The following is a 14,915-nucleotide window of genomic DNA, read 5'->3' as shown; positions in this document are numbered from 1 at the left end:
ACAGCTTCGTTGCTTAGGTCAGGAAATAGCACTTAGAGTCTATTCCTGAACCAACTTGTTGGTAGCGCACAACTCAGCTTGACCTCTCTTACTTGGTCAGTTTTAGTTTATTTTAAGCAAGCAATATAAATAAGGAGTTAAGGTTTAGAAATACTTCACTCAGCAGATTTATCCAGGTTCGGCTTCTTCTAAGCCTACGTCCTGTCCCCGGAACACTTCCGAGATTTCAAATCCTCTACTGAGCTCTTTAAAGGTAGAGCCTCAAACCTTTTACAAAATCAGAAGCTGAGTATAACAAGAGTACCTTCCTCTATACCTCTACTCACTTCTATTCTAATTCACTAAGTACTAAAACCGAGTACTCAGCTTCTCCTTTCTACTTTTAGAAATGATAAAGATTTTGTCCTAAACAACAATTGCTAGAACACCTTAGATGATTGAAAAACAATCACTCTAGACTTTTACACAAATGAATAGACTTTGTAGTGTAAGAATTTGCTTTGCTTTTGATGGAGAACTTTTGTATACGTTTGGTCAGCGTAACGGCTTTTTGCTCAAAGTTCTCTATTGAATGTGGATTCTGAATGCTCTATTTATAGAGAGCTGTGAGAGCTTCTGGTTATTTCGAATTTCGAAATAACCGTTGGAGGGAAACGGCTACAAGTCGTTTTCACTGAGTCTGCCAGCAGTTCTCTTTAGCCAATCAGATTCCAACGTCTTCTGTTCTTCGGTCAGTGTGACAGTATGTTCCTCCATTTTGGGTAATGTCAACCAGACAGCTTGCTGTGTCTTCTGGTTTTTTACTTAAAGAGGAAATACTTTGTCTGGAAGCTGTCTTATGGTCAGCAGTTGTCTTGTATGTTTTGTCGAGACAGCTCAGCAGCTTCATACCGAAGTTGTCTACGTGGATCTTCTCGATCCTTCTTTACTCAGCATGCGTCTCATTACTTCAACGGCAACATTTTGAAGACACGCGGGCTGAGTGATCTTAGGTTTGTTTGACTTGGGCCTTGACTTCCATATAGGGCTTGAGCCTTATGATCTTTATGTCTTATGATAAATTATAAACTCAACATTGAACAAACACATTAGTAACAATAAACCAAAGCATTTAAACTTAGTGTGTTGTAGAATATTTACTTTCACTTAATTAATTTTGTCAAATCAAAATCTTGTAGAAAGGTGTTTCAACAGACATTGGTCACATATATTAACAAATGTGCAATTTCTCAAGTATTTTTTAATATGCTGACTTCGAAGTCCACACGGGTCATCTAAAACTTTCACTGAGTTAAAGGCTTAAATTAAAGCAACCAAAATTGAAGGGTTCTTCAGTTCATCCAGTCTCCTACCCAGCCAGCTAAGAACAATGAAACATCTACTTTCACCTGCAATCTCAAATCTGTTTCTTCTTCTTCTTTGGACATTTTCATCCACCATTTCCGTTGAAGGAAGAATCCTTGAAGAAAATTGCTCCTCTTCATGTGGGGATATCAACATCAGTTTCCCATTTCGCCTAACTACTGATCCAGCACGCTGTGGCGATTCTGACTATGAATTATCTTGCACCGACAACCAACCCATTTTGCAATTCCACTCAGGGAAGTATTTTGTTAAGCAAATTAGCTACGATACCCAAATCATTCGCTTAGTTGATTTCAATTTAGCCCCTGCCAAGTGCAGCCTGCCCTATAATTCCCTCTCGATTGATGATTTAAGGTCTGATAGTCGTTATAGGGGATTAGTGTCCAGCACATTTACCAGTTTCTTTAGGTGTTCGAATGAGATCAAGGATCAATCTTACAGGGAAGTTCCTTGTTTGACCCAAAATGGCTCTCATTTTTATGTTACTTATAGCAATTATATTATATCTGATCTTCAAGGATCGTGTTCCTTCGTTTCTAGGGTTCCTACCATTTACCATGCTGTTTTGTACCCTTCTTATGATAGTATATTGAAATTGATGGCTTCTGGGTTTGATCTTGAATGGTCATTGGAATGCCGGGATTGCGTTGCAGCTGGTGCTTCCTGCTATTTGAACTCTCCGGGTACACCAAATATCTATCAATGCCACTATTCACAAGGTTACAATGATTCTTTGTTATAGGGACATTTACTTTGGTGTTTTAGTCTTGTGTATAATGTATCTTTGCATGTCTGTTTTTGCAGGCATAGGCATATATCTACCCCCTATTGTTACCTTCATCTTTGCTGCTGTTTGGAACATTGCTTTAGGTAAACTGTTTGAATTGAAACTTCTACGCTTTTTGATTTGAGTGACCATTTTGTTCAAAGTTAATAAATTTACTTCTTTTTTCAGTTATAAATCTAGTTGCAAGATTCATCCTGGCTCCAATAGTTGTAATTGGATTCCTAATCCACAAACACAGGACAACGAAGAAGACAGAACATAACAAGGAGATAAATCTAACCAATCAACAACCCTTGATACCTAGAAGGTATTCCTACTATGATGTTATTGAAATTACAAAAAATTTTAAAGAGAAGTTAGGCAAAGGTGGTTTTGGAACAGTGTTCAAGGGACAACTTGCTGATGGTTCTGTTGTTGCTGTAAAAATACTTGGCGAGTCCAAGTTCAACAATGAGGACTTTACCAGTGAAGTCCCCCATTTTGATGTTGGCAAAACCAATCAGCAAGGAACTCAGTATGAGCTCCCCCATGATAGTTGACTTGTTAATTAAGTGAACTCCCCCGTAAGGACTGAACTACTTACTTAGTTTTATTCTAAACATTTTAAGGTTTAACTGAATAAGTCTAAGATCAGTTTTCAGGTATAGGTCAGCTTGTGGGTCATATTCTATTTTACTCAGTATTCAGCGGAAGTAATTTATAGTGACAGAGCGCTGAGTAAATCATTTGTTCAATGGTTTATATTTGACAAGTTCAAACATTTATATGCAGCATGCATTCATATAATACTTGGCATTTAAAGGATGAATAATCAAAAGTTAAATCCGAATGCAAGTACTGAAGAAATAACAGAAGTTAGGCATATTGTTTAAAACAAGAAAAACAAACAGGATAAACAAGACAGGGCAAAAAAAAAAAAACAATTCTTCTTCCTAACTTCTAACTCTCTAGATTCTAGCTTAGAGTTCCTTCTCCTTAGTTGCCACTTTTCTCCCCCGTTTTGCCAGCATCAGCAGTAGGCAAATTGACGGTAGGGGCAGGAGACTTAGCCTGATCTTGCAGCAGACGAATTTGACCTTCTAAGGAATTCATATGGTTGACCATAGTCAACATGAGTTCGGTCATTCTGGTCATTTGAGCCTGTGTTGGTTGCTGCGTCTGAACAGAGGAGAAGTGATTGATCAAGTCATGGATTTCACGCAGAATAGGGTGAGTGACAGGTGGATGAGAGGACTGGGCATGAGTTGGTGGAGGATGAGCTTGTTCTTGAAGCAGAGTGTTAGCTGAGGCGATGACACGCCGTCCTGACTCAGTAGCACCTAGGTGTGCATATTTGGCAGGAGTGGGCTCGCACTGAGTGCCCTGTGTAATGACAGGACTACGAGGCGTGTTGACCTCAGGTGCTGAGTTGCTTTGAGCTTGAGGTGGGAGTGGAGCTTCTTTTGGACTCGCAGGGGTTTTGGCTTGTTTCTCACTTGGAGGAACAGAGGCTTGTTTTTGTGGAGACCCCTCTTGGGTAATGTGGGGCTTAAGAACAGATTCTTCTTCTGTTCTCAGTTTCTTCTCAGCTGACTCAGCTGGGTCCTGATCAGCTTTCCTCTTGTTTCTTTCCATCAGCCTTACCTTTCTCGGGACAGTACGAATATCCTTCGAGCAGGCTCCCTTTTTCTTCTTCTTCTCAGCTTCAGCAATCTCAGATGGCACAGTAGAAGGATTCTCAGTTTGAGGTTCATTGGTTGGTTCTGTACCCTCAGCAGTGTGATCAGCTTCAGCCATGACATCATCTATAATAGCATCCAGATCTGTCAGATTTTCCATTTCTCCAATGGGTTGCTCAACCTCAGCCATAAGATCCTCCTCCTCAGTGGTTTCATTCTCGTCATATCCTTTCAGGGGTTGGCTATGTGATAGTCCATTCAGCAGACGTGCAGTGATAACAGTTCCTGTTGAACTTATTTCACCAACAGTCTCTATGTTCTTATCCTGTATTATCCTTGTGATGAGAGAACCTAAACGGAGCTTCCTTCCACTTCTTTGGAAAGCACCGACCAGAAATACAGGCATGTTGAAAGGAGTGTTGGTCAGCATATGCCAGATGAAACATTATTCAAAGTTTGAGGCGGATGAGGGAGAACTGAGTTTAGGGAAGATAAAGTTGGTCAGCAAAAAGTGGGCCATCTTCTGATTTTTGCCCATGCAGGTGCTGGGTACTTCTCCTTTGTAGTCTTTGGGTTTACAGAACCCCTTCATCTTTTCTGCGATGGCTTTTGGTATCGGCTCCTTTGTTGTCCTGAACTGGATCCCTGTATTTGGTATCTCTAGCAATGTTGCTAGATATTCAGGGGTTATCACTATCTTTTGACCCTTAACTGTGGTCTCTAAGTAGTCAGAGTCATCTGCATCAACGTGCAGGTTGGAGTAGAACTCTCTTACCATCGTAGGATAGGTTTGTCCGGAAAGAGAGAAGAGACCTTTCCAGTTGTTCTTTTTGATCCATTCACAGAATGGTGTCTCTGAAGAGATGAAATCGGAGTGGAAGTATCGACTCCTTAGTACCTCTTTATTTTTGGCGCAAGAGGGCACCTTGATCATCTTTCTCATGATGCTGGTTGAAGGACCAGCCAGGTCAGAGGATTTTAGAGTTGGAGAGAAAGTGCTTTCGTTGAAAGACATTTTTGGAGTTCTAAAGCTCTTAGGTGTAGAAGGAAAATTTTTGAAGCTTTCTTAAAGTTCAGTGCGCATGTAAAGAGGGTAGTGGGTTAGTATCCACTATTTATGGATTTTTAGTTGAGGGTGCCGTTTGAATTTAAGCCGGTTTTGCCCTTGGGTTGTCCAATCGGCAGAAACCCTGACACTTATGACGCTTTTAAGACGTATTCGGCGCATGCGCAGTACAGGTGTCATTTCGCGTGTGGTGGCATTAAATGCTAAAGTGCTTTTACTCAGCGTTTGTTGATATAAACGTTTCATATTCTGAGTAGTCAGTTTTGGTTCAATGGATAGTTTTAAGTTCAAGTTCTAAACTAATTTACTCAGTGTGCAAGATTACTCAGTATTGTATATTCAGTCAGTTTCAATGACATACTCAGCAAACAATAAATCATTCAGCATGTAATTCACTCAGCATTCAATATTCATTTAGCGCAGAAGTTTACTGAAGAGGATTAAACATACCGATTGCTTCTCTCAGTATGCTAAATTGCTCTCGTGTTAGAGGCTTTGTAAAGATATCAGCAAGCTGCTCATCTGTTGGCACATGAGTCAGCTTAATTTCTTTCTTGAGTACATGATCTCTGATGAAGTGATGTCTTATGCTGACATGCTTTATCCTGCTGTGCTGGATTGGGTTCTTTGAGAGGTCAATTGCACTTTTGTTGTCGCATTTGACTTCAATTGTCTTTGTTTGAACACCATAATCTTCAAGCTGTTGCTTAATCCAAAGGACTTGAGCAACACAGCTTCCAGCAGCAATGTACTCAGCTTCAGTTGTGGACAGGGCTACTGACGCCTGCTTCTTGCTGAACCAGGATACAAGACAGCTTCCTAGGAAATGGCATCCTCCAGAGGTGCTTTTTCTTTCCAGCTTGTCTCGTCCATAGTCAGCGTCAGTGTATCCAATGAGTGTGAAGTCATGAGTATTTGGATACCACAAACCTGCATTTACTGAGCTTTGCAAATATCTAAGGATCCTTTTTACAGCTATGTAATGGGATTCCTTAGGGTTAGCTTGATATCTAGCACAATAACATACTGAGAACTGAATGTCCGGTCTACTTGCTGTTAAGTAAAGTAAAGAGCCAATCATACCTCGGTATAACTTGCTGTCTACTGACTTACCATTTTCATCAGCACAAAGGACAGTGTCAGTGCCCATAGGAGTGGATATTGGCTTACAATGTTCTAGTTCATATTTCTTCAATATCTCCTTGGCATATTTAGCTTGACTGATGAATATGCCATTCTTTCCTTGCTTAATTTGAAGTCCGAGGAAGAAGTTGAGTTCTCCCATCATTGACATTTCGAATTCAGTCTGCATTTGTTTGCTAAATTCCTTGCACATAGATTCATTAGTAGCACCAAATATAATGTCATCTACATATATTTGTGCCAGCAGGGTATCTTTACCCTTTCTCTTAATGAATAAGGTTGTATCAGCTTGACCCCTGACGTAATCTCTAGTCAGTAAGAAATTGGTCAGCCTCTCATACCAAGCACGTGGGGCTTGCTTGAGGCCATACAGAGCCTTTTTGAGTTTGTAAACGTGGTTTGGGAACTTAGAATCCTCAAACCCTGGAGACTGATTGACGTAGACCTCCTCGTTTATTACTCCATTAAGAAATGCACTTTTAACATCCATTTGAAACAGTTTAAAGTTCATATATGATGCATATGCGCATAAAATCCTAATTGCTTCTAGCCTTGCCACTGGGGCAAAGGTCTCACCATAGTCAATACCTTCTTGCTGACTGTAGCCCTGAGCTACAAGTCTTGCCTTGTTTCTGACTACGTTTCCTTGCTCATCTAGCTTGTTCCTGAAGACCCATCTCGTTCCAATGGTCTTTTGGCTCCTAGGATGTGGCACTAGCTCCCATACATTATTCTTCCTGAACTGATTGAGTTCCTCTTGCATGGCATTCATCCAGAATTCGTCATCCTCAGCTTCGGCAAAGTTCTTCGGCTCCAGTACTGAGACAAAAGCTACATTGCCGAGATACTTCCTTAGTTGATTTCTTGTCATCAGCGTATTTCCAACTGAGTCAAGAATTGCATTTTCTGAATGCCCTCTTGGGACTCTTATCTCCTTTGCTAGATTTATGTCTTGTTCTATCTGTGTTTCAACATTCTCTGCAGAAGTAGATGGGTCAGTGAAGGTAATTTTAGGTTCACTCTTACTCTTGGTCAGCCGTTTTATGAAGGACTCAGTAGCTGGTTCTTGATCAGCAGGTGCTGAGTTTGGTTCATCTTCTGTTAGCGGCTGGTATCTTCCTGCAGGGTCAGTTTCATCGAATTGCACATGTATAGATTCTGCTAATACTTGAGTTCTCTTATTAAAAACTCTGTATGCTTTGCTGTTTGTTGAGTAGCCTAGAAAGATAGCCTCATCAGCTTTTGAATCAAATTTGGCTAAGCTATCTTTGGTATTTAAAATAAAACACCTACAGCCAAAGGCACGAAAGTATCCAATGTTGGGCTTTCGTCCTTTCCAAAGTTCATATGGGGTTTTCTTAAGTATAGGTCTAACTAGAGCCCTATTCAGAATATAGCATGCTGTGTTGACAGCTTCTCCCCAAAAATACTTTGGAAGCCTATGCTCACTCAGCATTGTCCTGACAATCTCAACCAGAGTTCTATTTTTCCTTTCAACAACCCCATTTTGCTGAGGCGTTCTAGGAGCAGAGAAATTGTGGTCAATGCCGCTGGCTTCACAGAATTCAACAAACTTTTGGTTCTTGAATTCTCCACCGTTATCACTACAGATATGAGCTAATTTTAGGTCTTTCTCATTTTCAATTTTTCTAACCAAGTTTGAAAATGTCTCAAAGGTCTCATCCTTACTGGTCAGCAGGATAACCCATGTGTACCGAGAGAAATCATCTACAATAACCAAGGAAAACCTTCTTCCACCCAGACTCAGCGGCTGGACTGGACCAAAGAGATCCAAGTGTAGCATTTCTAACGGACGCTTAGTTGAGACAATGTTTTTACTTTGAAAAGATTGCTTGGTTTGTTTTCCAGCTTGGCAGGCATGGCATAATTGATCTTTTTGAAATTTAAGTTCAGGCAGTCCCTCAACCAATTGCTTTCTTGCTAATTTGGCCAGGAGGTCCATGCTTACATGACCAAGTCTCCTGTGCCATAGCCAGGAATTTTCTTCCTTTGTGACTAAGCATACAGTTTTTGAAAACTTCTTTTCTAGGTTTAGCATGAAGACATTGTCTATCCGAGGGGCAGTTAAGATTAACGCATTTGTTTTTCCCTCATATATTTTACATCCAGTATCGTCAAATATAACTTTTCTCCCATTATCACATAGCTGAGCTACGCTGAGTAAGTTATATTTGAGTCCGCTGACTAGGGAGACAGATTCAATAGTGGGATTACCTCCAACGGTGCCTGATCCTACTATCTTACCCTTTTTGTTGTCTCCAAAACTTACGCTTCCTCCTCGTTTACGTTCAAACGTGATGAATTGAGTTTCATCACCCGTCATATGCCTTGAGCATGCGCTGTCAATATACCACATTTTTTACTTCTCGGCACATCTCAGGCTTACCTGCATTGTGATCAATTTCCTTTAGGTACCCAATTCTTTTTGGGTCCTGACTTGTTAGGTTCAACAGGTAAAGCATCATATTTTATTTTGTGGCGGCATATATTAACAGTATGGCCACTTTTTCCACAGAAGTCACAACTGACTTTCTGTTTAGGACTCTTTACTGACTTGTCAGCACCCCAGTGCTGAGCGTGCCAGCACACCTTAGTGGTGTGTCCTAACTTCCCACAAAAGTCACACTGGACTCTTCGCTGGGGATTTCGTCTCTGCTGAGTACCTTGGTACTGAGTACCTTGATACTGAGTTCTCAGAGAAAAATTGTTTTTGTTTGGAACCTTTAGTTGGTTCTGAATGGTTGTGACATCCTTCCTCAGTTTCTTGGAAACTGACTGGACTTCAACGACAGACTCATGAATGGTTTTCATATTTTCATGCAAAACTGAGTTGTCTTGAAGAAGGTATCTGAGGTCACTTAGTTTGACCTCTTCCACCTCATCACAACGCCGTCTGAGTGTTTTAATCTTTTTGTTACACTTTTTGACAAGTGTGTAAAGATCACTCAGGGCATTAGCCATTTCATTTCTGAGTTGAGAGAGTGAGATTACCTCATTTGATTGCTCTTCATTATCTGTCTCATCAGATTGGTCAGCATGTTCGAAAATGCATGGCTCAGCAAGTTCGTCAGCCATGAAACATATCTTTGCTGACTCTGTGGCATCAGCTTTAGTTGATGAAGAATCATCGCTGTCACTCCATGTCGCCACCATTGCCTTCTTTTTGTCTTTCCTCAAAGTTGAGCAGCTTGACTTGATGTGTCCGGTTTGATGGCACTCAAAGCATGTAATGGGCTTCGAGTTGTCCTTCTTGAATTTGCTGTCACTTGAGTCAGCCTTATATTTGTCAAATTTTCTATAAGGCTTTTTGGAGTATTTGTCATTCTTTTTGAACAGCCTCTTCATTTTCCTCGTGAACATTGCCATCTCCTCATCGTCAGTTGAGCCATCATCAGTTGAGTCGGCTTTCATGACAAGTGATTTTTGCTTCTTGTCTTCGGATTTTTTCTTCACCTCGAAATTCTTCATGGATATCTCATGGGTCAGCAGTGAGCCGATGAGTTCATCATATTTATAGGTGGTTAAATCCTGAGCTTCTTCAACGGCTGTCTTCTTGGCTTGCCAGTCCTTAGGAAGACTTCTGAGTATCTTATTGACTTGTTCTTCCTCAGTGAAGATTTTTCCAAGTCTTTTGAGCTCATTTATGATGTTGGTGAATCTTGCATTCATCTCAGAGATCCCCTCATCATTGTTCATTTCGAACAGCTCATACAATCTCATTTGCTGGTTGACCTTAGACTCCTTCACCTTGTTGGTTCCTTCGTAGGTCACCTCCAGCTTCTTCCAGATCTCCTGTGCGGATTCACAACCTGATATTTTGTTGTATTCTGCAGCATCCAGCGCACAGTGAAGCATATTTATAGCCGAAGCATGGTTTTGTAGCTTCTTGAGATCATCCTCTGTCCATTCAACCTCAGCTTTAACAACTGACTGGCCAGCAACAACTTTCACAGGTACAAACGGGCCTTGGACTATAGATAGCCAGGCACTCATGTTTGTAGCTTGAATGAAGTTCTTCATCCTATTCTTCCAAAAGGTATAGTTTGACCCGAAGAATAGGGGAGGCCTGGTAATGGACAGCCCCTCAGGTAATATCTGAGTTGTCTGGTTTCCAGGGAGAAACCGAGTGCTGTTTTCACCCATGGTATGGATCAACTCAAGGTTGTTAGACCTTTAGTAATGAGCTATTAAGCTCTGATACCACTTGTTGGTCCCTTGTAAGGTTGCAAATATAGTTCCAAGGGGGGGTTAGGAACTATTTTACCTTTTTTAAAATAATTTGGGCATATTTCTTTTCTTTAAGAAAAGTTTATATAACAGCGGCTCTTAACACTCAGCAAGACACTGGCTTAGTCAACTGGTGACTAGGACAGCTTCGTTGCTTAGGTCAGGAAATAGCACTTAGAGTCTATTCCTGAACCAACTTGTTGGTAGCGCACAACTCAGCTTGACATCTCTTACTTGGTGAGTTTTAGTTTATTTTAAGCAAGCAATATAAATAAGGAGTTAAGGTTTAGAAATACTTCACTCAGCAGATTTATCCAGGTTCGGCTTCTTCTAAGCCTACGTCCTGTCCCCGGAACACTTCCGAGATTTCAAATCCTCTACTGAGCTCTTTAAAGGTAGAGCCTCAAACCTTTTACAAAATCAGAAGCTGAGTATAACAAGAGTACCTTCCTCTATACCTCTACTCACTTCTATTCTAATTCACTAAGTACTAAAACCGAGTACTCAGCTTCTCCTTTCTACTTTTAGAAATGATAAAGATTTTGTCCTAAACAACAATTGCTAGAACACCTTAGATGATTGAAAAACAATCACTCTAGACTTTTACACAAATGAATAGACTTTGTAGTGTAAGAATTTGCTTTGCTTTTGATGGAGAACTTTTGTATACGTTTGGTCAGCGTAACGGCTTTTTGCTCAAAGTTCTCTATTGAATGTGGATTCTGAATGCTCTATTTATAGAGAGCTGTGAGAGCTTCTGGTTATTTCGAATTTCGAAATAACCGTTGGAGGGAAACGGCTACAAGTCGTTTTCACTGAGTCTGCCAGCAGTTCTCTTTAGCCAATCAGATTCCAGCGTCTTCTGTTCTTCGGTCAGTGTGACATTATGTTCCTCCATTTTGGGTAATGTCAACCAGACAGCTTGTTGTGTCTTCTGGTTTTTTACTTAAAGAGGAAATACTTTGTTTGGAAGCTGTCTTATGGTCAGCAGTTGTCTTGTACGTTTTGTCGAGACAGCTCAGCAGCTTCATACCGAAGTTGTCTACGTGGATCTTCTCGATCCTTCTTTACTCAGCATGCGTCTCATTACTTCAACGGCAACGTTTTGAAGACACGCGGGCTGAGTGATCTTGGGTTTGTTTGACTTGGGCCTTGACTTCCATATAGGGCTTGAGCCTTATGATCTTTATGTCTTATGATAAATTATAAACTCAACATTGAACAAACACATTAGTAACAATAAGCCAAAGCATTTAAACTTAGTGTGTTGTAGAATATTTACTTTCACTTAATTAATTTTGTCAAATCAAAATCTCGTAGAAAAGTGTTTCAACAGACATTGGTCACATATATTAACAAATGTGCAATTTCTCAAGTATTTTTTAATATGCTGACTTCGAAGTCCACACGGGTCATCCACACGGGTCATCTAAAACTTTCACTGAGTTAAAGGCTTAAATTAAAGCAACCAAAATTGAAGGGTTCTTCAGTTCATCCAGTCTCCTACCCAGCCAGCTAAGAACAATGAAACATCTGCTTTCACCTGCAATCTCAAATCTGTTTCTTCTTCTTCTTTGGACATTTTCATCCACCATTTCCGTTGAAGGAAGAATCCTTGAAGAAAATTGCTCCTCTTCATGTGGGGATATCAACATCAGTTTCCCATTTCGCCTAACTACTGATCCAGCACGCTGTGGCGATTCTGACTATGAATTATCTTGCACCGACAACCAACCCATTTTGCAATTCCACTCAGGGAAGTATTTTGTTAAGCAAATTAGCTACGATACCCAAATCATTCGCTTAGTTGATTTCAATTTAGCCCCTGCCAAGTGCAGCCTGCCCTATAATTCCCTCTCGATTGATGATTTAAGGTCTGATAGTCGTTATAGGGGATTAGTGTCCAGCACATTTACCAGTTTCTTTAGGTGTTCGAATGAGATCAAGGATCAATCTTACAGGGAAGTTCCTTGTTTGACCCAAAATGGCTCTCATTTTTATGTTACTTATAGCAATTATATTATATCTGATCTTCAAGGATCGTGTTCCTTCGTTTCTAGGGTTCCTACCATTTACCATGCTGTTTTGTACCCTTCTTATGATAGTATATTGAAATTGATGGCTTCTGGGTTTGATCTTGAATGGTCATTGGAATGCCGGGATTGCGTTGCAGCTGGTGCTTCCTGCTATTTGAACTCTCCGGGTACACCAAATATCTATCAATGCCACTATTCACAAGGTTACAATGATTCTTTGTTATAGGGACATTTACTTTGGTGTTTTAGTCTTGTGTATAATGTATCTTTGCATGTCTGTTTTTGCAGGCATAGGCATATATCTACCCCCTATTGTTACCTTCATCTTTGCTGCTGTTTGGAACATTGCTTTAGGTAAACTGTTTGAATTGAAACTTCTACGCTTTTTGATTTGAGTGACCATTTTGTTCAAAGTTAATAAATTTACTTCTTTTTTCAGTTATAAATCTAGTTGCAAGATTCATCCTGGCTCCAATAGTTGTAATTGGATTCCTAATCCACAAACACAGGACAACGAAGAAGACAGAACATAACAAGGAGATAAATCTAACCAATCAACAACCCTTGATACCTAGAAGGTATTCCTACTATGATGTTATTGAAATTACAAAAAATTTTAAAGAGAAGTTAGGCAAAGGTGGTTTTGGAACAGTGTTCAAGGGACAACTTGCTGATGGTTCTGTTGTTGCTGTAAAAATACTTGGCGAGTCCAAGTTCAACAATGAGGACTTTACCAGTGAAGTCTCTATATTTGGAAAAATTCATCATGTCAATGTAGCAAAATTAGTTGGATTTTGTTCTGAGGAGTCCCATCATGCTCTTGTGTTTGAACATGTGGCTAATGGATCTCTTGATAAGTATATATTTTCAAGAGGAGTGCAAGTCCAGCCATTGAGCTGGGAGAAACTTCTACGAATTGCTATAGGGACAGCTCGTGGGATCGAGCATCTACATGTGGGATGTGATGTTTGTATTCTTCATTTTGATATCAAACCTCATAATGTTTTGCTAGACAGTAATTTCATCCCAAAAGTTTCAGACTTTGGTCTTGCAAAACTTTACCCAAAGGAGTATGATTTTGTGTCTGTTAGTAGTAGAAGAGGAACCTTAGGGTACATTGCTCCCGAACTGATTTCAAAGAATCTAAGATCAGTTTCATGCAAATCAGATGTTTATAGTTTTGGGATGTTGTTGTTGGAAATGGCTCGAGGAAGAATGGAAATTGATGCCAAGACAAACAATTTGGACAAAGCATATTTTGCATCATGGGTTTATGACCATCTAAATGAGGGAGGAGAATTAGAGGTTGTTGAGAATTGTAGTGAAATAGAGGTTGTTGGAATTGCAAAAAAGTTATGCATAGTTGGGTTATGGTGCATTCAGAAGAACGCATCGGATCGTCCATTGATGAGCAAGGTGGTAGAAATGTTAGAAGGGAATGTGAATGCTCTGGAGTTGCCTCCTACTCCTTTGTCTTTTCCTGACTACATTCCTACTGAAGATCCTCAATCTGATTCTTCAACCGAGTTGCTGATTTCCGAGACTGCAGAGCAAAGCTTATAGCTACAGCTTTGTTGTAACATATTCACCATTGCATTGTGTAAAATTCCTTGGCAGAATGTTTTTGGTTTTGTGCTCAATTGTATATAGATAAAAAGCTATTCTGGAAATATAGATATGCCATGCTTTGGGCTTGAGGGATGTATTAAGATATCTTAAATTTGCTAACGGCTTAAAGCACTATTCGGCCCCGGCCCTTAATCTATGTCAAGCTCAGTAGCTTGCTCGGTGGCTTTGTTTTAACGGTCCTTTCATAGTATTAATAATTCTGCTTATCTCTCTCAGCATATAATTGCGAGTTCTTTCTCTACTTCAGATTTGAAATACTTTAACAGTTTATTTGGTATAAATGAATGGTAAATCTTTTATTAGTTACATGTCACATAGACAAGAAAGAAGAAAGAATAAAAATGATAATTACCAGCTCCAGTTAGTTTTCTGTTATTCTATTAATAACTATTGCAGTTATTCTATTTTACTTTTATTGTCTGTCATTTCTATATGTAATTCCTTATGCGATTTTTCTTTATTATCATTGTCTTTTGGACCGTAGCTAAGTTTGTTAGACCAACTGTCATTCTATAGTTGTCCTTACAGATATAAGGTCATGCTATTGTGTATGAAAATCAATAAATGAAAAAATACCAAATTAATTCCTAATCTCACTTCTATACTTTGTGCTTTCTCTTCTCTTTTCTCTTCTTAAATTCTAACTCTTAAAAATTCCCACCAGAACCCTAGTTCTGACATTGGTATCACAGATTCTCCTTCCTCCGGCCATTTATGAATGATAAATGGCAACTAATCAAATCACTGGAGCAGCTAAACGAAATCAGTCATCCATGGAAGCCTTGGAGCAGCAACTTAAGGATTTCTATACACATTTCCATAATAGATCTGAAGCTACTGTAGAAAAGTTAGAGAAATTGTTGGATATTCAAGTTGTTCAACAAAAAAGGATTGGTTCCTTAACCATCGGGCAAAACCAAATGAAAAAAGAGCAGATCGATTCGCTTCATCAGCTCGAAGAACTTTTCCATCAATCCATTTAC

At 39.7% G+C, this 14,915-nt stretch overlaps 2 protein-coding genes across 2 annotated transcripts; both read left to right on the top strand.

Annotated features, from left to right (window-relative positions):
* The first annotated feature begins 1,335 nt into the window (after positions 1 to 1,335).
* On the top strand, positions 1,336 to 2,691 carry LOC136218301 (LEAF RUST 10 DISEASE-RESISTANCE LOCUS RECEPTOR-LIKE PROTEIN KINASE-like 2.5). The gene is made up of 3 exons (XM_066005101.1): positions 1,336 to 2,084; positions 2,170 to 2,235; positions 2,321 to 2,691. Exons 1-3 carry the CDS (start codon positions 1,370 to 1,372, stop codon positions 2,689 to 2,691), a joined length of 1,152 nt encoding a protein of 383 aa, XP_065861173.1. The 5' UTR covers positions 1,336 to 1,369.
* Positions 2,692 to 11,720: 9,029 nt separating this feature from the next.
* Positions 11,721 to 14,068, top strand: LOC136235601 (LEAF RUST 10 DISEASE-RESISTANCE LOCUS RECEPTOR-LIKE PROTEIN KINASE-like 2.5). Its single transcript, XM_066025397.1, has 3 exons — positions 11,721 to 12,506; positions 12,592 to 12,657; positions 12,743 to 14,068. The coding sequence occupies exons 1-3, from the start codon at positions 11,792 to 11,794 to the stop codon at positions 13,864 to 13,866; spliced, it is 1,905 nt and encodes a 634-aa protein (XP_065881469.1). The 5' UTR covers positions 11,721 to 11,791; the 3' UTR covers positions 13,867 to 14,068.
* Positions 14,069 to 14,915: the final 847 nt, after the last annotated feature.

The sequence above is a fragment of the Euphorbia lathyris genome, chromosome 1 (genome assembly GCF_963576675.1).
Source record: "Euphorbia lathyris chromosome 1, ddEupLath1.1, whole genome shotgun sequence".
NCBI lineage: Eukaryota > Viridiplantae > Streptophyta > Magnoliopsida > Malpighiales > Euphorbiaceae > Euphorbia > Euphorbia lathyris.
Note: the sequence above shows the minus strand (reverse complement) of the source record. Positions and strands in the feature narration are given on the sequence as shown.

Coding starts and splice junctions, on each gene's coding strand:
- LOC136218301 (XM_066005101.1), top strand. CDS start 1,370: ATGAAACATCTACTTTCACCTGCAATCTCAAATCTGTTTCTTCTTCTT. Junction 2,085..2,169: donor TCAATGCCACTATTCACAAG/GTTACAATGATT, acceptor CTGTTTTTGCAG/GCATAGGCATATATCTACCC. Junction 2,236..2,320: donor TGTTTGGAACATTGCTTTAG/GTAAACTGTTTG, acceptor TTCTTTTTTCAG/TTATAAATCTAGTTGCAAGA.
- LOC136235601 (XM_066025397.1), top strand. CDS start 11,792: ATGAAACATCTGCTTTCACCTGCAATCTCAAATCTGTTTCTTCTTCTT. Junction 12,507..12,591: donor TCAATGCCACTATTCACAAG/GTTACAATGATT, acceptor CTGTTTTTGCAG/GCATAGGCATATATCTACCC. Junction 12,658..12,742: donor TGTTTGGAACATTGCTTTAG/GTAAACTGTTTG, acceptor TTCTTTTTTCAG/TTATAAATCTAGTTGCAAGA.